Source organism: Daphnia magna, unplaced genomic scaffold, assembly GCF_020631705.1.
Source record: "Daphnia magna isolate NIES unplaced genomic scaffold, ASM2063170v1.1 Dm_contigs163, whole genome shotgun sequence".
NCBI lineage: Eukaryota > Metazoa > Arthropoda > Branchiopoda > Diplostraca > Daphniidae > Daphnia > Daphnia magna.
The window spans coordinates 38,220-61,811 of NW_025533147.1; the positions used below are offsets into that span (position 1 = coordinate 38,220).

Sequence of the window (23,592 nt, forward strand, 5' to 3'; positions counted from 1 at the left end):
GGTTCTTAACCATCAGTGACTTTACCGAGGAATGTGAATTTCTATCTCATAGAATAATGGTGGCTCAACGAACACGATGGTTACCAGTCCAATATCCTTAATTATAGAAATCAATCGTCCTTGTGTAGGTTTCAATGTTGGAAAATCATTCCGTGGTGTATTCATTTTAGTGTATTCAATTCAGTCTCGTATTAAAACGTCAACGGCCATACCACGCAGAAAAAACCTGGTCTCGTCAGCTCCCAGAAGTTAAGCTGCGTCGGGTCCCGTTAGTACCTAGAAGGGTGACCGCTTGGGAATACGGGATGCTGTTGGCATCAAACCTTTTATAGCCAGCAAGAGTTTCGTAAATGAATCAAAGTTTTAGTTAAAACCATCTCGTGGTGAATTTTGACACTCTATTAAACGCCATCTAGTGGTAAATTTTGTTATTTCACATCGTACACACTGATAGCTATTTTTTTAAACACCAACAAGGGAAGTTTAGAGCGGTTCTTAACCATCAGTGACTTTACCGAGGAATGTGAATTTCTATCTCATAGAATAATGGTGGCTCAACGAACACGATGGTTACCAGTCCAATATCCTTAATTATAGAAATCAATCGTCCTTGTGTAGGTTTCAATGTTGGAAAATCATTCCGTGAGTGTATTCATTCTTTCGTATTAAATTTTTAAGATTTTTTTAAGAAAAATGGGGGAAGAAACGTGGTTCCATCCAATATCCTTAATTATAGAAATCAATCGTCCTTGTGTAGGTTTCAATGTTGGAAAATCATTCCGTGAGTGTATTCAATTCAGTCTCGTATTAAAACGTCAACGGCCATACCACGCAGAAAAAACCTGGTCTCGTCAGCTCCCAGAAGTTAAGCTGCGTCGGGTCCCGTTAGTACCTAGAAGGGTGACCGCTTGGGAATACGGGATGCTGTTGGCATCAAACCTTTTATAGCCAGCAAGAGTTTCGTAAATGAATCAAAGTTTTAGTTAAAACCATCTCGTGGTGAATTTTGACACTTTATTAAACGCCATCTAGTGGTAAATTTTGTTATTTCACATCGTACACACTGATAGCTATTTTTTTAAACACCAACAAGGGAAGTTTAGAGCGGTTCTTAACCATCAGTAACTTTACCGAGGAATGTGAATTTCTATCTCATAGAATAATGGTGGCTCAACGAACACGATGGTTACCAGTCCAATATCCTTAATTATAGAAATCAATCGTCCTTGTGTAGGTTTCAATGTTGGAAAATCATTCCTTGAGTGTATTCAATTCAGTTTCGTATTAAATTTTTAAATTTCTATTTAAAAAAAAAAAAGTGGTTGTGTTTATCTTTTTGATTAATCGTCCTTGTGTAGGTTTCAATGTTGGAAAATCATTCCGTGAGTGTATTCAATTCAGTCTCGTATTAAAACGTCAACGGCCATACCACGCAGAAAAACGACCTGGTCTCTCAGCTCCCAGAAGTTAAGCTGCGTCGGGTCCCGTTAGTACCTAGAAGGGTGACCGCTTGGGAATACGGGATGCTGTTGGCATCAAACCTTTTATAGCCAGCAAGAGTTTCGTAAATGAATCAAAGTTTTAGTTAAAACCATCTCGTGGTGAATTTTGACACTCTATTAAACGCCATCTAGTGGTAAATTTTGTTATTTCACATCGTACACACTGATAGCTATTTTTTTAAACACCAACAAGGGAAGTTTAGAGCGGTTCTTAACCATCAGTGACTTTACCGAGGAATGTGAATTTCTATCTCATAGAATAATGGTGGCTCAACGAACACGATGGTTACCAGTCCAATATCCTTAATTATAGAAATCTCAATCGTCCTTGTGTAGGTTTCAATGTTGGAAAATCATTCCGTGAGTGTATTCAATTCAGTCTCGTATTAAAACGTCAACGGCCATACCACGCAGAAAAAACCTGGTCTCGTCAGCTCCCAGAAGTTAAGCTGCGTCGGGTCCCGTTAGTACCTAGAAGGGTGACCGCTTGGGAATACGGGATGCTGTTGGCATCAAACCTTTTATAGCCAGCAAGAGTTTCGTAAATGAATCAAAGTTTTAGTTAAAACCATCTCGTGGTGAATTTTGACACTCTATTAAACGCCATCTAGTGGTAAATTTTGTTATTTCACATCGTACACACTGATAGCTATTTTTTTAAACACCAACAAGGGAAGTTTAGAGCGGTTCTTAACCATCAGTGACTTTACCGAGGAATGTGAATTTCTATCTCATAGAATAATGGAGGAACTCAACGAACACGATGGTTACCAGTCCAATATCCTTAATTATAGAAATCAATCGTCCTTGTGTAGGTTTCAATGTTGGAAAATCATTCTTGTTTTTTTTAATTAATTATAGAAATTAATCGTCCTTGTGTAGGTTTCAATGTTGGAAAATCATTCCGTGAGTGTATTCAATTCAGTCTCGTATTAAAACGTCAACGGCCATACCACGCAGAAAAAACCTGGTCTCGTCAGCTCCCAGAAGTTAAGCTGCGTCGGGTCCCGTTAGTACCTAGAAGGGTGACCGCTTGGGAATACGGGATGCTGTTGGCATCAAACCTTTTATAGCCAGCAAGAGTTTCGTAAATGAATCAAAGTTTTAGTTAAAACCATCTCGTGGTGAATTTTGACACTTCTATTAAACGCCATCTAGTGGTAAATTTTGTTATTTCACATCGTACACACTGATAGCTATTTTTTTAAACACCAACAAGGGAAGTTTAGAGCGGTTCTTAACCATCAGTGACTTTACCGAGGAATGTGAATTTCTATCTCATAGAATAATGGTGGCTCAACGAACACGATGGTTACCAGTCCAATATCCTTAATTATAGAAATCAATCGTCCTTGTGTAGGTTTCTGATTTCTGTGTAGGTTTCAATGTTGGAAAATCATTCCGTGAGTGTATTCAATTCAGTCTCGTATTAAAACGTCAACGGCCATACCACGCAGAAAAAACCTGGTCTCGTCAGCTCCCAGAAGTTAAGCTGCGTCGGGTCCCGTTAGTACCTAGAAGGGTGACCGCTTGGGAATACGGGATGCTGTTGGCATCAAACCTTTTATAGCCAGCAAGAGTTTCGTAAATGAATCAAAGTTTTAGTTAAAACCATCTCGTGGTGAATTTTGACACTCTATTAAACGCCATCTAGTGGTAAATTTTGTTATTTCACATCGTACACACTGATAGCTATTTTTTTAAACACCAACAAGGGAAGTTTAGAGCGGTTCTTAACCATCAGTGACTTTACCGAGGAATGTGAATTTCTATCTCATAGAATAATGGTGGCTCAACGAACACGATGGTTACCAGTCCAATATCCTTAATTATAGAAATCAATCGTCCTTGTGTAGGTTTCAATGTTGGAAAATCATTCCGTGAGTGTATTCAATTCAGTCTCGTATTAAAACGTCAACGGTCATCCCCAACGCAGAAAAAACCTGGTCTCGTCAGCTCCCAGAAGTTAAGCTGCGTCGGGTCCCGTTAGTACCTAGAAGGGTGACCGCTTGGGAATACGGGATGCTGTTGGCATCAAACCTTTTATAGCCAGCAAGAGTTTCGTAAATGAATCAAAGTTTTAGTTAAAACCATCTCGTGGTGAATTTTGACACTCTATTAAACGCCATCTAGTGGTAAATTTTGTTATTTCACATCGTACACACTGATAGCTATTTTTTTAAACACCAACAAGGGAAGTTTAGAGCGGTTCTTAACCATCAGTGACTTTACCGAGGAATGTGAATTTCTATCTCATAGAATAATGGTGGCTCAACGAACACGATGGTTCCAGTCATATCCTTATTGTGGCTCAACGAACACGATGGTTACCAGTCCAATATCCTTAATTATAGAAATCAATCGTCCTTGTGTAGGTTTCAATGTTGGAAAATCATTCCGTGAGTGTATTCAATTCAGTCTCGTATTAAAACGTCAACGGCCATACCACGCAGAAAAAACCTGGTCTCGTCAGCTCCCAGAAGTTAAGCTGCGTCGGATGCAGACGTCTTTTTGTGTTCTCCCGTTTTTCCATCATTTTGTGAGTTTTTGTTATTTTTTATTACTTTTTGTTGTTATATTCGTGTTTTTGAGTGTTTATTTTGTATAGTTTAGCTGTTTTTGTTGTGTTTTGCCCCAAATTGTTTTATTTGTGTGTTTGTTTACGTGTGTGGGGACCTTCCCCTCCCCCCTTTGGGCAGTTTGTTTACATTGTCTAGGGGACAATGGCTGCCAAGTGGCTCAATAGTGTAGATATTGATTTTGGGGTTCAATTCCCGAAATTGAGTATGCGTACGGTTCATGGTTTTGTGCGTAGTTTGAAGGTTGATGCTCAGGATCTCTTAGGCCTAGTTGCTGTGCTAGATACGAGAAACCAGGTCGCTAGAATTACGTTTACGTCAGAGGCATATACCTCAAATTTTTTGTCCCAACACAGTGGTATCGTCAGGACTGAATTGGAGGGGAAAGAAGTTAGTGTAGTCATCAGGGATAGCAATATTCAAGAGAAATTTGTTCGAATTGCAGGGATTCCACAGAACCTAGACTTGGGAATAGTTCAGACACGTCTTAAGGAATTTGGAAATGTAATTGAAGCTCGGTGGGAGCGCTATCGGGTGGCAGAGGATGAAGTTTTATACCCTGTCCTAGCCACTTGGATGATTGTACGAATGACGGTGACGAAAAACATTCCCTCATACATTACCATTGGCAGTTATCGTGCCATGGTTAAGTATGAGGGACAAAAGCCCACTTGCAGACTTTGCGACGAAGAGACACACTTTAGCTACGACTGCCCAACTTTAAAACGAAACCAGGAACCCACCATTGTCCAAAAACCTGTTGCCAAAAAGACTAAAAAGACAGAGACTATTAAACAGACAACCGTAGTAATTCCCGTGGTAGCAAATTCCATGGTTTCCCAGGTACCTCTGGAAAGTGAATCGCAAGATTCACTCTCAGAAAGTACTAATAATTTGGAAACTGAATCCATGGAATGTGACACTGCTACCACTTCCGCATCTGTACCTCCGAAAGACAACCCTTTGAAACCAATTTCAAAATCCAAAATAGCAGCACCTGACACAGAGACAGAAGACCAGGAAACAGTGACAATTATCATGGAATCAATGGAACCCGACACGGGGGAAATTGATACCACTGATCCAGACAAAACTAAGGACCCCCTGAAAATTCCCACGGTACCACGAAGCAAACGATTTAAACCTACCCTGACGCCCCAAAATTCGAAACCCACTTCAGGCATTCCCGTACTCAAAAAACCTAACACATGACTTCACAATTAAAAATCGCTTCTATCAACATTGGAGGTATTCGATCAGTCGAGCGACGTCAAATTCTTTTAAATTTCTGCAGGGACGGTAATTTAGATATCGTAGGACTTCAAGAGGTAGCCTTTCACTCTTGCCCAATTATTGAAAGCTGTTACCACTTGCTAGCAAATGTCGGTCCCAACAAAAAAGGAACAGCCATTCTAATTAGACATGGTCTGGAGTATTCTCGACTGCTTCTTGAACCTGACGGAAGGCTTATCTCCATTGACGTAAAATGTTTTACGTTTATTAATATCTATGCCCCGTCAGGTAAGCAGGTAAGGAATGAGAGAAACAATTTTCTTCGTCAAACCGTTCCTGCCTACTCGATTACCACTCGACTGCCCTTCGTGTTGATGGGCGATTTTAATTGTGTTGACGACATCCAAGATAGGGCAAATATCCAATCCCTCCCTGTCCCAAGTAGTGTTGTTAGCTATGCTTTGAAGGAGATGGTTACTGGTCTTGATCTGGTAGACATCTGGAAAAAGCTAAATCATAGTGATCCGGGCCACACTTTCCATTACCACGATGGTTCTTCTAGGCTTGATAGGATTTATGCTAGTCGATCGTTTGCTGATAGATTTTTAAATATTTGTTTGCAGTCTTTATCGATTAGTGACCATCAGTCGGTACAATCCACACTTACTTGCAATCTTGATCTCCCAAATCGTAGCAGACCACCTGCCGGATTGTGGAAACTAAATACTTCAATATTGTCAGAAGAAGGTTTTCAGAAATATGTAACCAATTTTATTCAGGAATCTGCTAATCATCCTCTTAGGGAAAGTAATGTAGCAAATTGGTGGGAGAGTGTCCTGAAACCGGGTATCAAGCGCATTTCGGTGGATTATTCCAGGCAAAGAGCAAGGCTGATAAGAGAAACTAAGTTTTTCTATCAATCTTGCATACAGGAAATGGCCGAAGCAGATACCTTTGATTGGGTTGCCTTTCAACAGTTGAGAAAATTTTCAAAGTCTTGGGAGGAGAGCACACTCAAAGGGTGTGGGATTCGTTCCCGCTGCTTCGAAGGGCCAGATGTAGAGGAAGCAAGTATTTTTCACATAAATCGTGCCAGGAATAATTATCGAAAATGTTGCATTGATAAGATCATTGCCCCCAATGGCACTTGCTTATCGACCAAAGAGGAAATTTCAGCAGAAATTGTTGCTCATTTTACAAAAATTTTTAAGACTCAACCTTCTCCTGACATACTGGCAGGGTCTGAGTTCCTTGAAGGAGTAAGAGATTGCTTTAAGCCAACCCCAAACCTAACAGCACCAATTTCCCTTCTTGAGATTAGAGCTGCTCTAATAGCAATGAAGTCAAACAAGTCCCCTGGCACTGATGGCATTCCTTACGAGTTTTACGTAGAATTTTGGGACGTGATCGCACCCCACTTCTTGGATATGTTTAATCATATCCTGGAAAGGGAAACTCTGACGTCTTCGCAGGGCCAAGCGGCGATCAGGCTAATTCCTAAGTCTTCGGGACTTTGTGGAATTTCTAATTTTCGGCCAATTTCTCTTTTGAATTGTGACTACAAAGTCATGGCATCTGTCTTAGCGAGACGATTGAGGCAGACACTATCTTCTACCATAGGGCCTCATCAAAAAGGTGGGGTACCTGGTAGATTGATTTTTGATAATTTAAGTCTTTACAGAGATGTCATTCAATTTGTTGATGACCGGGGATGCCATGACTCTTCCAACTCTTTGATTCGGGGTATGGGCGCTGCCATTGTTGGAGTTGACTTTGAAAAGGCCTACGACCTGGTTAACAGGGAAGTCCTCTGGAGGATTCTGGATGTCATGGGTTACCCCACCACTTTCGTCCGTTGGTTACAGATTATGTATTCTGTAACAGGAATGTCAATCCTCAACGGATCGGAGGTGGCTGGGGTGATTAGTGATATTCAGTCGATTCGCCAGGGATGCCCCCTATCTGTCCATCTCTTCGTTCTATACATTGAGCCATTACTTGTGCGTTTATCTCGAGCTCTCAAGGGTATATCATTGTTTAATGAAAAACTCACTGTCAGAGCCTTTGTTGATGACGTCACCATTTTCGTTTCTTGTGACGAAGATTTTACCAGGGCAGGACAAATCCTTGATATGTTCTGTCAGTGGACAAAGGCAAGGATGAATAAGGAGAAAACAAAAGCCCTGGGACTCGGGACTTGGAGCTCTAGATCAATTTGGCCTCTTGAGTGGCTTGTGTCAGCGCCAACATTGTCCCTGTTAGGAATTAAATTTTCCCATTCCATAGTAGAGACAGCTAGTAGGGTTTGGAATGATGCATTTTGCTCTTTAAATGGTATTCTGCGAGAGAATGCCAGTCGACGGTTTAATATTTACCAGAGGGTAATGTTCCTTAAGTCGAAGGCTCTCTCCGGAACTGTGTACTTTGCACAGGTATTACCTTGTAATAAAATAATGGCTGACCAGATTTCGAAGGCTGTCATGAAATTTCTATGGATGGGGAAAGTAGAAAGGCCGAAAAAAACCGTAATTTTTCGTACTGTCAAAGAGGGGGACTGGGAATGGTCAACACACACCTCTTTTACCGTTCCCTTTTCCTCTGCCCCTTGTACAAAGTCCTGACAGGGCCCAGCAGTCCAGAAAGCTCTCTACTTCGTTATTGGATGTCCTTTCCTCTCCGAACCTTATTGCCACTCTACAAGGACAACACCACACCTGTAGCAGTCATGAAGAGACCCTATTACCTTCAGGAACCCCTGCATCAAATCAAGAAACTTTTCGCATCTTCCATTCTGGTGCAGGGGAATCCAATGGTTCATCGAAAAACCTACAACCATTGGATCCTGGAGGAAACGACAATGGGAAAGCTGGAGATCCTGAGGCCTAATCTGGATTGGCCACGTATCTGGAAGGAGACTGCAGCCCTTCCAACTAACATCAGAGAGACCATGTTCCTGTTCAACCAGCGACTTCTCCCTACCAGGACCAGATGCCATCGGTTGGACCCCACCAAGGATGCAACATGCCCATTCTGCAATGCAAGACCCCGAAACCGATGAGCATCTGATGTACCAGTGTCCTGAACGACTCACCGTTTGGAGCTGGTTGGAAGGAACTATGCGTCAGATGGGCTGCAGTTCGTCAAAGGAAGATTTGATACGTGGCCATTTTGGACCAATAGGAAATCTCCAGTTTTTTCTTTCACTCTTCTGGCTGCTTACCTCTTCATCACCTGGAAAGAAAGAAGTCACCTTCGCGTCCCACGTCAAGAAGAAGTAGAGAGCCTATGGAAAACCCTTCGTCAACCTAGATCCCTATGTCCTACCTAATCTTTACCATAAATTTTAGTATATTTTGTTTATTTTTGTTTATTTTGTATTTCCTTTTCCCAACATCAATGGCCTTTGTATATTTTTGTTTATATTTTCTGCTACCAAGTCTTCTGCTTTGTTTACTTTTGTTTTGTTTTATTTTATGGTATTATCCCACCTCAACCCACATTGCATTTGTTTGTTTATGTTTTTGTTTTTGTTTTATTATTATAGTCCCCAACATTGCCACATTTTCGTCTACATCCCTTTGCTAACGTCTGCATCCGGCGAACAAAATTTTGTTTTTGCTTTGTTTGTTTTAATGACCCCATTAGCTGATAACAAAAGATAATAAAAGAAAATTTTACAAAAAAAAAAAAAGAAGTTAAGCTGCGTCGGGTCCCGTTAGTACCTAGAAGGGTGACCGCTTGGGAATACGGGATGCTGTTGGCATCAAACTTTTTATAACCAGCAAGAGTTTCGAAAATGAATCAAAGTTTTAGTTAAAACCATCTCGTGGTGAATTTTGATACTTTATTAAACGCCATCTAGGGGTGAATTTTGATATTTCATCTCGTACACACTGATAGCTATTTTTTTAAACACCAACAAGGGAAGTTTAGAGTGTTTCATTACCATCAGTGACTTTACCGATGAATGTGAATTTCTATTTCGTAGAAAAATAGTGGCTCAATGAACACGATGGTTACCAGTCCAATATCCTTAATTATAGAAATTAATCGTCCTTGTGTAGGTTTCAATGTTGGAAAATCATTCCTTGAGTGTATTCAGTTCAGTTTCGTATTAAATACTTGAATTTCTATTTCATAGAAAAATAGTGGCTCAACGAACACGATGGTTACCAGTCCAATATCCTTAATTATAGAAATTAATCGTCCTTGTGTAGGTTTCAATGTTGGAAAATCATTCCTTGAGTGTATTCAATTCAGTTTCGTATTAAAACGTCAACGGCCATACCACGCAGAAAAAACCTGGTCTCGTCAGCTCCCAGAAGTTAAGCTGCGTCGGGTCCCGTTAGTACCTAGAAGGGTGACCGCTTGGGAATACGGGATGCTGTTGGCATCAAACTTTTATAACCAGCAAGAGTTTCGAAAATGAATCAAAGTTTTAGTTAAAACCATCTCGTGGTGAATTTTGATACTTTATTAAACGCCATCTAGGGGTAAATTTTGATATTTCATCTCGTACACACTGATAGCTATTTTTTAAACACCAACAAGGGAAGTGTAGAGTGTTTCATTACCATCAGTGACTTTACCGATGAATGTGAATTTCTATTTCGTAGAAAAATAGTGGCTCAATGAACACGATGGTTACCAGTCCAATATCCTTAATTATAGAAATTAATCGTCCTTGTGTAGGTTTCAATGTTGGAAAATCATTCCTTGAGTGTATTCAATTCAGTTTCGTATTAAATACTTGAATTTCTATTTCATAGAAAAATAGTGGCTCAACGAACACGATGGTTACCAGTCCAATATCCTTAATTATAGAAATTAATCGTCCTTGTGTAGGTTTCAATGTTGGAAAATCATTCCTTGAGTGTATTCAATTCAGTCTCGTATTAAAACGTCAACGGCCATACCACGCAGAAAAAACCTAGTCTCGTCAGCTCCCAGAAGTTAAGCTGCGTCGGGTCCCGTTAGTACCTAGAAGGGTGACCGCTTGGGAATGGGACGGGATGCTGTTGGCATCAAACTTTTATAACCAGCAAGAGTTTCGAAAATGAATCAAAGTTTTAGTTAAAACCATCTCGTGGTGAATTTTGATACTTTATTAAACGCCATCTAGGGGTGAATTTTGATATTTCATCTCGTACACACTGATAGCTATTTTTTAAACACCAACAAGGGAAATGTAGAGTGTTTCATTACCATCAGTGGCTTTACCGATGAATGTGAATTTCTATTTCGTAGAAAAATAGTGGCTCAATGAACACGATGGTTACCAGTCCAATATCCTTAATTATAGAAATTAATCGTCCTTGTGTAGGTTTCAATGTTGGAAAATCATTCCTTGAGTGTATTCAGTTCAGTTTCGTATTAAATACTTGAATTTCTATTTCATAGAAAAATAGTGGCTCAACCAACACGATGGTTACCAGTCCAATATCCTTAATTATAGAAATTAATCGTCCTTGTGTAGGTTTCAATGTTGGAAAATCATTCCTTGAGTGTATTCAATTCAGTTTCGTATTAAAACGTCAACGGCCATACCACGCAGAAAAAACCTGGTCTCGTCAGCTCCCAGAAGTTAAGCTGCGTCGGGTCCCGTTAGTACCTAGAAGGGTGACCGCTTGGGAATACGGGATGCTGTTGGCATCAAACCTTTTATAACCAGCAAGAGTTTCGAAAATGAATCAAAGTTTTAGTTAAAACCATCTCGTGGTGAATTTTGATACTTTATTAAACGCCATCTAGGGGTGAATTTTGATATTTCATCTCGTACACACTGATAGCTATTTTTTAAACACCAACAAGGGAAGTGTAGAGTGTTTCATTACCATCAGTGACTTTACCGATGAATGTGAATTTCTATTTCATAGAAAAATAGTGGCTCAACGAACACGATGGTTACCAGTCCAATATCCTTAATTATAGAAATTAATCGTCCTTGTGTAGGTTTCAATGTTGGAAAATCATTCCTTGAGTGTATTCAATTCAGTTTCGTATTAAATACTTGAATTTCTATTTCATAGAAAAATAGTGGCTCAACGAACACGATGGTTACCAGTCCAATATCCTTAATTATAGAAATTAATCGTCCTTGTGTAGGTTTCAATGTTGGAAAATCATTCCTTGAGTGTATTCAATTCAGTTTCGTATTAAATACTTGAATTTCTATTTCATAGAAAAATAGTGGCTCAACCAACACGATGGTTACCAGTCCAATATCCTTAATTATAGAAATTAATCGTCCTTGTGTAGGTTTCAATGTTGGAAAATCATTCCTTGAGTGTATTCAATTCAGTTTCGTATGAAAATGTCAACGGCCATACCACGCAGAAAAAACCTGGTCTCGTCAGCTCCCAGAAGTTAAGCTGCGTCGGGTCCCGTTAGTACCTAGAAGGGTGACCGCTTGTATTCAAATACAAGAAATATACTTGTTTTTATTGTGATTACACTGTTATATTATGAGTTTATACTTCTACATGTAAACAGAATCAAATATACTTGTATTCAATGTGAATACACTGTGATACCACGTGTTTTTACTTCTATATGTAAACAGGATCAAATATACTTGTATTCAATGTGAATACACTGTTATATTATGAGTTTATACTTCTTGATGTAAACAGAATCAAAAATACTTCTATTTAATATGAATACACTGTGATACCAGGAGTTTTAACTTCTATATGTAAACAGGATCAAATATACTTGTATTAAATGTGAATACACTGTGATACCATGAGTTTTTACTTCAATATGTAAAAAGGATCAAATTTATTTGTATTCAATGTGAATATACCGTTATATTATGAGTTTATACTCCTACATGTAAAAAGAATCAAAATTAACCTGTATTCAATGTGAATACACTGTTATATTATGAGTTTATACTTCTACATGTAAACAGAATCAAATATACTTGTATTCATTGTGAATACACTGTGATACTATGAGATTTAACTTCTATATTTAAACAGGATCAAATATACTTGTATTTAATGTGAATACACTGTTATAACATGAGTTTTTACTTCCTTATGTAAACAGGATCAATTATACTTGTATTCAATGTGAATACACTGTTATATTATGAGTTTATACTTCTACATGTAAACAGAATCAAATATACTTGTATTCAATGTGAATACACTGTGATACCATGAGTTTTAACTTCTATATGTAAACAGGATCAAATATACTTGTATTAAATGTGAATACACTGTGATACCATGAGTTTTTACTTCTATATAAGAACAGGATCAAATATACTTGTATTCAATGTGAATACACTGTTATATTATGAGTTTATACTTCTACATGTAAACAGAATCAAATATACTTGTATTCAATAAGAATACACTGTGATACCATGAGGTTTACTTCTATTTGTAAACAGGATCAAATATACTTGTATTTAATGTGAATACACTGTTACACCATGAGTTTTTACTTCTTTATGTTAACAGGATCAATTATACTTGTATTCAATGTGAATACACTGTTATATTATGAGTTTATACTTCTACATGTAAACAGAATCAGATATACTTGTATTCAATGTGAATACACTGTGATACCATGAGTTTTAACTTCTATATGTAAACAGGATCAAATATACTTGTATTCAATGTGAATACACTGTGATACCATGAGTTTTCACTTCCTTATGTAAAAACGATCAAATATACTTGTATTCAATGTGAATACACTGTTATATTATGAGTTTATACTTCTACATGTAAACAGAATCAAATATACTTCTATTCAATGTGAATACACTGTGATACCATGAGTTTTTACTTCTATTTGTAAACAGGATCAAATATACTTGTATTCAATGTGAATACACTGTCACATTATGAGTTTATACTTCTTCATGTAAACGGAATCAAATATACTTTTATTCAATGTGAATACACTGTTACATTATGAGTTTATACTTCTATATGTAAACAGAATAAAATAACTTGTATTCAATGTGAATACACTGTGAACCATGAGTTTTTACTTCTATATAAGAACAGGATCAAATATACCTTTATTCAATGTGAATACACTGTTATATTATGAGTTTATTCTTCTACATGTAAACAGAATCAAATATACTTGTATTCAATGTGAATACCCTGTTATATTATGAGTTTATACTTCTACATGTAAACAGAATCAAATATACTTGTATTCAATGTGAATACACTGTGATACCATGGGTTTTTACTTCTATTTGTAAACAGGATCAAATATACTTGTATTCAATGTGAATACACTGTCACATTATGAGTTTATACTTCTTCATGTAAACAGAATCAAATATACTTGTATTCAATGTGAATACACTGTTACATTATGAGTTTATACTTCTATATGTAAACAGAATAAAATAACTTGTATTAAAGGTTAATACACTGTGATACCATGAGTTTTGACTTCTATATGTAAAAAGGATCAAATATACTTGTATTTAATGTGAATACACTGTTATATTATGAGTTTATACTTCTACATGTAAACAGAATCAAATATACTTGTACTCAATGTGAATACACTGTGATACCATGAGTTTTAACTTCTATATGAAAACAGGATCAAATATACTTGTATTCAATGTGAATACACTGTGATACCATGAGTTTTTACTTCTATATAAGAACAGGATCAAATATACTTTTATTCAATGTGAATACACTGTTATATCATGAGTTTATTCTTCTACATGTAAACAGAATCAAATATACTTGTATTCAATGTGAATACACTGTGATACCATGCGTTTCTACTTCTACATGTAAAAAGGATCAAATATACTTGTATTCAATGTGAATACACTGTTATATTATGAGTTTATACTTCTACATGTAAACAGAATCAAATATACTTGTATTCAATGTGAATACACTGTGATACCATTAGTTTTAACTTCTATATGTAAACAGGATCAAATATACTTGTATTCAATAAGAATACACTGTGATACCATGAATTTTTACTTCTATATGTAAACAGGAAAAAATATACTTGTTGTTAATGTGAATTCAATGTTATATTATAAGTTTATACCTCTAGCTGTAAACAGAATCAAATATACTTGTATGCAATGTGAATACACTGTTATTTTATGAGTTTATACTTCTACATGTAAACAGAATCAAATATACTTGTATTCAATGTGAATACACTGTTATACCATGAATTTTTACTTCTATATGTAAATAGGATCAAATATACTTGTATTCAATGTGAGTACACTGTTATATTATGAGTTTATACATCTACATGTAAACAAAATCAAATATACTTGTATTCAATGTGAATACACTGTAATACCATGAGTTTTTACTTCTATATGTAAACAGGATCAAATATGCTTGTATTCAATGTGAATAAACTTTTGATACCATAAGTTTTTAATTCTATATGTAAACAGGATCAAATTTAGTTGTATTTAATGTGAATACACTGTTATATTATGATTTTCTACTTCTACATGAAAGCAGAATCAAATATACTTGTATTCAATGTGAATACACTGTTATATTATGAGTTTATACTTCTACATGTAAACAGAATCCACTATACTTGTATTCAATGTGAATACACCGTGATACAATAAGTTTTTACATCTATATGTAAACAGGATCAAATATACTTTTATTCAATGTGAATACACTGTTATATTATGAGTTTATTCTTCTACATGTAAAGAGAATCAAATATACTTGTATTCAATGTGAATACACTGTTATATTATGAGTTTATACTTCTACATGTAAACAGAATCAAATATACTTGTATTCCATGTGAATACCCTGTGATACCAAGAGTTTAACTTCTATATGTAAACAGGATCAAATATACTTGTATACACTGTGAACACACTGTGATACCATGAGTTTTTACTTCTATATGTAAACAGGATCAAATATACTTGTATTCAATGTGAATACCCTGTTATATTATGAGTTTATACTTCTACATGTAAAAAAGTATCAAATATACTTGTATTCAATGTGAATACACTGTGATACCATAAGTTTTTACACCTATATGTAAACAGGATCAAATATACTTGTATTCAATGTGAATACACTGTGATACCATGAGTTTTTACATCTAAATGTAAACAGGATCAAATATACTTTTATTCAATGTGAATACACTGTTATATTATGAGTTTATACTTCTACATGTTAACAGAATCAAATATACTTGTATTCAATGTGAATACACTGTTATATTATGAGTTTATACTTCTACATGTAAACAGAATCAAATATACTTGTATTCAATGTGAATACAATGTGATAACATGAGTTTTAAGTTCTATATGTAAACAGGATCAAATATACTTGTATTCAATGTGAATACACTTTTGATACCATGGGTTTTTAATTCTATACATAAACAGGATCAAATTTACTTGTATTCAATGTGAATACACTGTTATATTATGAATTTATACTTCTACATGTAATCAGAATTCAATATACTTGTATTCAATGTGAATACAACGTGATACCATGAGGTTTTACATCTACATGTAAACAGGATCAAATATACTTTTATTCAATGTGAATACACTGTTATATTATGAGTTTATACTTCTACATGTTAACAGAATCAAATATACTTGTATTCAATGTGAATACACTGTTATATTATGAGTTTATACTTCTACATGTAAACAGAATCAAATATACTTGTATTCAATGTGAATACAATGTGATAACATGAGTTTTAAGTTCTATATGTAAACAGGATCAAATATACTTGTATTCAATGTGAATACACTTTTGATACCATGGGTTTTTAATTCTATACATAAACAGGATCAAATTTACTTGTATTCAATGTGAATACACTGTTATATTATGAATTTATACTTCTACATGTAATCAGAATTCAATATACTTGTATTCAATGTGAATACAACGTGATACCATGAGGTTTTACATCTACATGTAAACAGGATCAAATATACTTTTATTCAATGTGAATACACTGTTATATTATGAGTTTATACTTCTACATGTAAACAGAATCAAATATACTTGTATTCAATGTGAATACAATGTGATAACATGAGTTTTAAGTTCTATATGTAAACAGGATCAAATATACTTGTATTCAATGTGAATACACTGTTATATTATGAGTTTATACTTCTACATGTAAACAGAATCAAATATACTTGTATTCAATGTGAATACACTGTTATATTATGAGTTTATACTTCTACATGTAAACAGAATCAAATATAATTGTATTCAATGTGAATACACTGTGATACCATGAGGTTTTACATCTACATGTAAACAGGATCAAATATACTTTTATTCAATGTGAATACACTGTTATATTATGAGATTATACTTCTACATGTAAACAGAATCAAATATACTTGTATTCAATGTGAATACAATGTGATAACATGAGTTTTAAGTTCTACATGTAAACAGGATCAAATATACTTGTATTCAATGTGAATACACTTTTGATACCATGGGTTTTTAATTCTATACATAAACAGGATCAAATTTACTTGTATTCAATGTGAATACACTGTTATATTATGAGTTTATACTTCTACATGTAATCAGAATTCAATATACTTGTATTCAATGTGAATACAACGTGATACCATAAGTTTTTAAATCTATATGTAAACAGGATCAAATATACTTGTATTCAATGTGAATACACTGTTATATTATGAGTTTATACTTCAACATGTAAACAGAATAAAATAGACTTGTATTCAATGTGAATACACTGTGATACCATGAGTTTTTACATGTTTATGTAAACAGGATCAAATATACTTGTATTCAATGTGAATACACTGTTATATTATGAGTTTATACTTCTACATGTAAACAGAATCAAATATACTTGTATTCAATGTGAATACACTGTGATATCATGAGTTTTTACTTCTATTTGTAAACAGGATCAAATATACTTGTATTCAATGTGAATACACTGTCATATTATGAGTTTATACTTCTTCATGTAAACAGAATCAAATATACTTGTATTCAATGTGAATACACTGTTACATTATGAGTTTATACTTCTATATGTAAACAGAATAAAATAACTTGTATTCAAGGTGAATACAATATGATACCATGAATTTTTTCTTCTATATGTAAAAAGGATCAAATATACTTGTATTCAATGTGAATACACTGTTATATTATGAGTTTATACTTCTACATGTAAACAGAATCAAATATACTTGTATTCAATATGAATACACTGTGATACCATGAGTTTTAACTTCTATGTGAAAACAGGATCAAATATATTTGTATTCAATGTGAATACACTGTGATACCATGAGTTTTTACTTCTATATAAGAACAGGATCAAATATACTTGTATTCAATGTGAATACACTGTTATATTATGAGTTTATTCTTCTACATGTAAACAGAATCAAATACACTTGTATTCAATGTGAATACACTGTTATTTTATGAGTTTATACTTCTACATGTAAACAGAATCAAATATTCTTGTATTTAATGTGAATACACTGTTATTCCATGAGTTTTTAATTCTAAATGTAAATAGGATCAAATATACTTGTATTCAATGTGAATACACTGTTATATTATGAGTTTATACTTCTACATGTAAACAGAATCCACTATACTTGTATTCAATGTGAATACACCGTGATACAATAAGTTTTTACATCTATATGTAAACAGGATCAAATATACTTTTATTCAATGTGAATACACTGTTATATTATGAGTTTATTCTTCTACATGTAAACAGAATCAAATATACTTGTATTCAATGTGAATACACTGTTATATTATGAGTTTATACTTCTACATGTAAACAGAATCAAATATACTTGTATTCCATGTGAATACCCTGTGATACCAAGAGTTTTAACTTCTATATGTAAACAGGATCAAATATACTTGTATTCAATGTGAACATACTGTGATACCATGAGTTTTTACTTCTATATGTAAACAGGATCAAATATACTTGTATTCAATGTGAATACCCTGTTATATTATGAGTTTATACATCTACATGTAAAAAAGTATCAAATATATTTGTATTCAATGTGAATACATTGTGATACCATGAGTTTTTACATCTATATGTAAACAGGATCAAATATACTTGTATTCAATGTGAATACACTGTTATATTATGAGTTTATACTTCTACATGTAAACAGAATCAAATATACTTGTATTCAATGTGAATACACTGTGATACATGAGTATAAACTTCTATATGTAAACAGGATCAAATATACTTGTATTCAATGTGAATACACTGTGATACCATGAGTTTTTACTTCTTTATGTAAACAGGATCAAATATACTTGTATTCAATTTGATTACACTGTTATATTATGAGTTTATACTTCTACGAATAAACAGAATCAAATATACTTGTATTCAATGTGAATACACTGTGATACCATAACAACATCTTTCCTTTTAAACACAACCAAAGAGACGGGTAATGCAAAGACAAGGAAGGGAAACCAAAGTAAGAATGAATAAGAGAACACAAAAACAAACAAACAAGAGTTCTGAGATTATAACACAAACTAGAACAGTGAAACGGACTAGGTTAGTCGTAGTTAGCTGGAACCGCCGCCTCTTGACAATCTTGAACAGGGTCCAGGGGACTGCCGGGAACTTCCGAAGGAGGAACCATTGCTAGCTGGGCAGGATCGAGCGTTGAAGTCGGATTACTTGCCGTCGACCTGGCTGGGCTGTGCGATACACTCCGCCTGTTCTTCGCGGCCAACCTCGCGCTCGAGCGTGAGCATGGCGGCCACTCTCTAGGCTTGCGTGATTCCCTGGTAATGCCGGGGGAAACGGCCTGACGGATCGGCTCAGCATGCACAGGCACCGCTGGGCGAGTTGGCGGTAAAGACAAGACGGGTGCCACCACGTTGCTTGTCGCCGGGCCGGGAACTGGAACCACCATCGGAGCGCGAACGGATACTGCTGAATTAGCAGCTGAATTAGACAGGGAGAAGGACGGGAATATGAACGAAACTCTTGGTCTTCTGCTGGGCCCTGCTGCAGGGGCCCGCTGGTTGACTGTGGGAGGAGTTGCTGGACCTTCGCTTTGCTGACTACGGCAAACGTTGATCGCCCTGCGATTCCGGCGAAACTCACTTCCATCACTGGTGCTGACGACGTAGGAATCCGGCTGTTGACACACTATCTTCACTACACCAGGAATCCATTTTTTTCCGACGCGAACACGAACACGTTGACCAACTGATAAAACCGGATACCGTTTGGAGACGGCGGACGACTGATGAAACAGCATTTTATCCTGTCGGCGTTTTAAAAGTTCCTCTACTGCATCACTGTTGATACTCTGATGCTTGAGTGCGGCTGGCACAAAAGGCAGACTACCCCTCAAATGACGAGACTGAAGCAGGACGGACGGAGACGGGAGGCCACCACCAACTGGAGTGGAGCGAATAGCACGGACTGCGGCTTGAAGAGAGCGGCCGCTCTCAATGGCTTTTATAAACGAAGACTTGACGGTCTGAACCGACCGTTCAACGAAGCCGTTGGATTCAGGATAGAACGGGCTTGACGTGACATGGGAGAACTGCTGCTGGCGGGAAAACTCGCGAAACTCGGCACTGCCAAACTGTGACCCGTTATCAGACACTAGAGTTTCCGGGACGCCGAAATCAGAAAAAATTTTCTCTAACTCTCGAATGGTGACAGAGCTGGTAGTCGACGACATTTCAACCACACACGGCCACTTGCTAAAATAATCGACTGTTAAAAGATAATGTTTTCCAGCAAGCTGGAAGAAATCCGTTGCTAATTTTTGAAAGGGGTGTTCCGGGACTTCTGCCGGATAATACTGCTGTGCCGAATTGTGGTTTCTTCTTTCCTGACAAATACTGCATCCAGCGACAAGGTTGCGAATCTGCTCCACGTATCCCGGCCAGAAGACGGCGGATTTTGCTCTTTCCAAGGACTTGGTTTCACCGAAGTGTCCGTCATGGACGTTAGCTAGAATTTCACGTTGAAGGCTGTATGGCACAACCACTTGCTGCCCCCGAAGAAGTAAGCCACGGGCCGTCGACAAATTTGCCCGCTCAGACCAATACGGCTTCGCCGGAACCGGACAATCACGCTTGTGCTCCGGCCAGCCGTTGTTAACGAGTCCGACGATCAACTGCAGTGTCGAATCAGCTTCCGTGGCTCGAGCGTACTTTTCTTGAATCGTTGGACCCGGATTGACATAACTGAGGACAGCGTGGACATGTTCATCATGACACTGAGACTGATCACCTGAATATTCTCGAGGGTCCGGCGCTCTGCTTAAGGTGTCGGCAAGGTACAATTCTTTACCCGGCTTGTAGCACAACTGGTAGCTGTACCCTTGGAGCTGAAGGCGCATTCGCTGAATCCGAGGAGTGCATAAGCCAATGGGCTTGTCAACCAGACCAATGAGGGGCTTGTGGTCGGTTTCTACTAAAACGTGACTCCCATACACATAATGATGGAAATGCTGCATTCCAAACTGCACGGCCAGAAGCTCCTTTTCAATTTACGCATACCTGCGCTGAGTCTCGGTCAGTGTTCGAGACGCAAACTCTACTGGCTGGCCATCTTGCAGCAAAACCGCCCCAAGTCCAAAAGGAGAGGCATCCACCGACACAGTCACTGAAGCAGCCGGAACAAAAAGCTTCAGGATGGGCGCCGAAATGACCAAATCCTTGACGGCCTGGAATGTTTTCGTGCTCGCTGCGTCCCAAACCCACTCAACATCATGTTTGAGCAGATCTCGCAACGGTTTGGTGATCGACGATAAATGCTCACACAACTTTGCCAGATAATTTACCATACCCAACAGTCGCTGGAGATATTCCTTCGAAGCAGGCTCTGGAAACGCACGGATGGCTTCAATTTTATCGGGATCCGGCTTCAACTGTTGGTAGGAGATGATGTGTCATCCAGGGAAGTTCCGACTGCAAAAACTTACACTTGGTGGCATTCAGTTTCAAATTGACTTGTGCACACCTGTCAAACACGGCTTTCAAACGGTCATCGTGTTCTTCTCGTGTTTCGCCCCAAACGAAGAAATCGTCAAAGTAGATCTCCACACCGCTGAGGTCTCCAAACAACTGTATCATCGCCTGCTGGTAAACCTCTGGGGCTGAGCAAATACCGAATGGTAGACGAAGAAAACGATATCGTCCAAATGGAGTGGCGAAGGTCGTAACAAAACTGGACTCTTCCGACAGGGGAATTTGAAGAAACCCCGACGTTGCGTCGAGCGTTGAGAAAAACTTTGCCTTTCCAATTCGGGCAAATAATTCCTGTGCCGTAGGCACCGGATAGTGTTGGCGCTTTATCACTTTGTTAAGATCCAACGGGTCGAGACAGATGCGTACGTCACCACCCGCTTTTTGAACAGCCAGCATTGGGTTTACCCACTCAGTAGGCTCAGTCACTTTACAAATCAACTTTAGCTGTTCCATGTCGTCCAACTTCTTTTTCACCAAATCACGAATCTTGAACGGAACTCGGCGGGGAGGACGCACAACTGGGACACAATTGTCTTTCAACTTGATCTCGTGTTCGATGGGCAATTTACCGATGCCAATGAACACACCTTTGTAATTTTGGAACGCAGGCGGCAAATTGGTCGACGGCGAGTCCACAACGATTTCGTTGACCTGCTTCTGTGGCACATGAACTAGACCCAGTTCACAACAACTGGGCAGCCCCAGAATAGGGACATTGTCTTCTTTGATCACGACTACACGAATCTGGAACCGCTTGCTGTTGAAAAAAACAGTAACATCCAGTTGTCCCAGCACATGCAGGGACTGTCCATTGTAGGTGCGAACTCGAGGACCAGGCAAGAGCTTCTTCGTGTGTCCAAATTTGTTGAAGCAGGACAACGGAATTACGTTACAAGACGCTCCAGTGTCAACCTTGAAAGGCACCGTATAACCAGCCATGAGTAAATCAACGCTCCACTGTGATTGCTGTTGACCACTCAGCGAATTGATCACATACTCGTCGAGACTGGCAACGTTTTCAGAATTACAAACTTTTTCAAAATGATTTGACTTGCCACACTTAGAGCACTGTTTACCAAAAGCCGGGCACCGGCCTTTAACATGACTGCCCCCACACCACTTGCAACTTGTCACCAGTGTGGGAGTTCTGGAAGGTCTGAATTTGTCGTCCTGTTCAGGCTTGTTGACTTCTGTTGAACTACGACGACTACCACCCTGACCAGACTTGCCAAGAACTGGTTTTCCCGATTTGAATTTGTCCAAGGTTAGCCTATTGATTGCTTCAGCTGACATCTGTTCAGCGATCAACGAAGACGTTTCACAGGCACGTAATATGTCAATTGCTTTGGCCAAAGTAAGCTGGGGATCAAACAACAACTTTTCACGCGTTTTGTTGTCGGCTCTACGCCAATAACGATCTGGTCACGCAGAATGGAGTCACGCTGGGCGTCGTATTCACAGGTAGCTATCAGAGACTGAAGTTCCAACAAGAAGGTTTCGCACGACTCACCATCACGCTGGTGGCGAGTTAAAAACTTGTATCGTTCAAATGTTTGGCTCTTTCTCGGCTGGAAATGAGCATCAAACTTAGCTAACACTGGCACAATCTTAGACTCATCACCAGGCGTTGTCCAAGTGAAGGTCTCGTAAATGCGTAAGCCCTCATGGCCAAGCAACGTGATCAGCACGCCGACCTGAACGTCTTCGTCTTCCTTGTTTTTCTTCGTGGCCTTAAGATACCACTCGAATTGCTTTTTCCAAAGAGCCCACTTTGAAGGCAGATCGCCATCAAAGGAGAAGGATGTCGGTGGATGAAGATCACTCGCCATGTTGAACAATTGGTTCAGTTTACTTCTGACACCTTGTTATGCACTAGCCTGTCTGTGTGCAACTGAGGCTGAGCCTCTCTGTATTAAACTACGGCTCATTACCACTTGGGGCTCTGCCCAACACGACAAGATACAACAATATGTAAACAGGATCAAATATACTTGTATTCAATGTGAATACATTGTGATACCATGAGTTTTTACATCTAAATGTAAACAGGATCAAATATACTTTTATTCAATGTGAATACACTGTTATATTATGAGTTTATACTTCTACATGTAAACAGAATCAAATATACTTGTATTCAATGTGAATACACTGATATATTATGAGTTTATACTTCTACATGTAAACAGAATCAAATATACTTGTATTCAATGTGAA

The 23,592-nt window shown here is 37.6% G+C and overlaps 3 protein-coding genes, 7 non-coding genes and 3 pseudogenes across 10 annotated transcripts; 10 read left to right on the forward strand and 3 right to left on the reverse strand.

Annotated features, from left to right (window-relative positions):
• The first annotated feature begins 198 nt into the window (after nt 1-198).
• LOC123467244 lies at nt 199-317 on the forward strand. The gene has a single exon (XR_006641700.1). It is a non-coding gene; the product is annotated as a 5S ribosomal RNA (ribosomal RNA).
• Nucleotides 318-814: 497 nt separating this feature from the next.
• Nucleotides 815-933, forward strand: LOC123467245. Its single transcript, XR_006641701.1, has one exon. It is a non-coding gene; the product is annotated as a 5S ribosomal RNA (ribosomal RNA).
• Nucleotides 934-1,415: 482 nt separating this feature from the next.
• LOC123467207 lies at nt 1,416-1,535 on the forward strand (annotated as a pseudogene).
• Nucleotides 1,536-1,895: 360 nt separating this feature from the next.
• On the forward strand, nt 1,896-2,014 carry LOC123467246. The gene has a single exon (XR_006641702.1). It is a non-coding gene; the product is annotated as a 5S ribosomal RNA (ribosomal RNA).
• A 427-nt stretch (nt 2,015-2,441) lies between these two features.
• On the forward strand, nt 2,442-2,560 carry LOC123467247. The gene has a single exon (XR_006641703.1). It is a non-coding gene; the product is annotated as a 5S ribosomal RNA (ribosomal RNA).
• A 378-nt stretch (nt 2,561-2,938) lies between these two features.
• On the forward strand, nt 2,939-3,057 carry LOC123467248. Its single transcript, XR_006641705.1, has one exon. It is a non-coding gene; the product is annotated as a 5S ribosomal RNA (ribosomal RNA).
• Nucleotides 3,058-3,415: 358 nt separating this feature from the next.
• Nucleotides 3,416-3,536, forward strand: LOC123467257 (annotated as a pseudogene).
• A 6,052-nt stretch (nt 3,537-9,588) lies between these two features.
• LOC123467249 lies at nt 9,589-9,707 on the forward strand. The gene has a single exon (XR_006641706.1). It is a non-coding gene; the product is annotated as a 5S ribosomal RNA (ribosomal RNA).
• A 509-nt stretch (nt 9,708-10,216) lies between these two features.
• On the forward strand, nt 10,217-10,338 carry LOC123467259 (annotated as a pseudogene).
• A 509-nt stretch (nt 10,339-10,847) lies between these two features.
• Nucleotides 10,848-10,966, forward strand: LOC123467250. The gene has a single exon (XR_006641707.1). It is a non-coding gene; the product is annotated as a 5S ribosomal RNA (ribosomal RNA).
• A 7,966-nt stretch (nt 10,967-18,932) lies between these two features.
• Nucleotides 18,933-20,861, reverse strand: LOC116928639 (uncharacterized protein K02A2.6-like). Its single transcript, XM_032935740.2, has one exon. The coding sequence runs from the start codon at nt 20,859-20,861 to the stop codon at nt 18,933-18,935; it is 1,929 nt and encodes a 642-aa protein (XP_032791631.2).
• Nucleotides 20,862-21,255: 394 nt separating this feature from the next.
• On the reverse strand, nt 21,256-22,668 carry LOC123467199 (uncharacterized protein K02A2.6-like). The gene has a single exon (XM_045167232.1). The coding sequence runs from the start codon at nt 22,666-22,668 to the stop codon at nt 21,256-21,258; it is 1,413 nt and encodes a 470-aa protein (XP_045023167.1).
• LOC123467198 lies at nt 22,573-23,219 on the reverse strand. The gene has a single exon (XM_045167231.1). It carries the CDS (start codon nt 23,202-23,204, stop codon nt 22,680-22,682), a length of 525 nt encoding a protein of 174 aa, XP_045023166.1. The 5' UTR covers nt 23,205-23,219; the 3' UTR covers nt 22,573-22,679.
• Nucleotides 23,220-23,592: the final 373 nt, after the last annotated feature.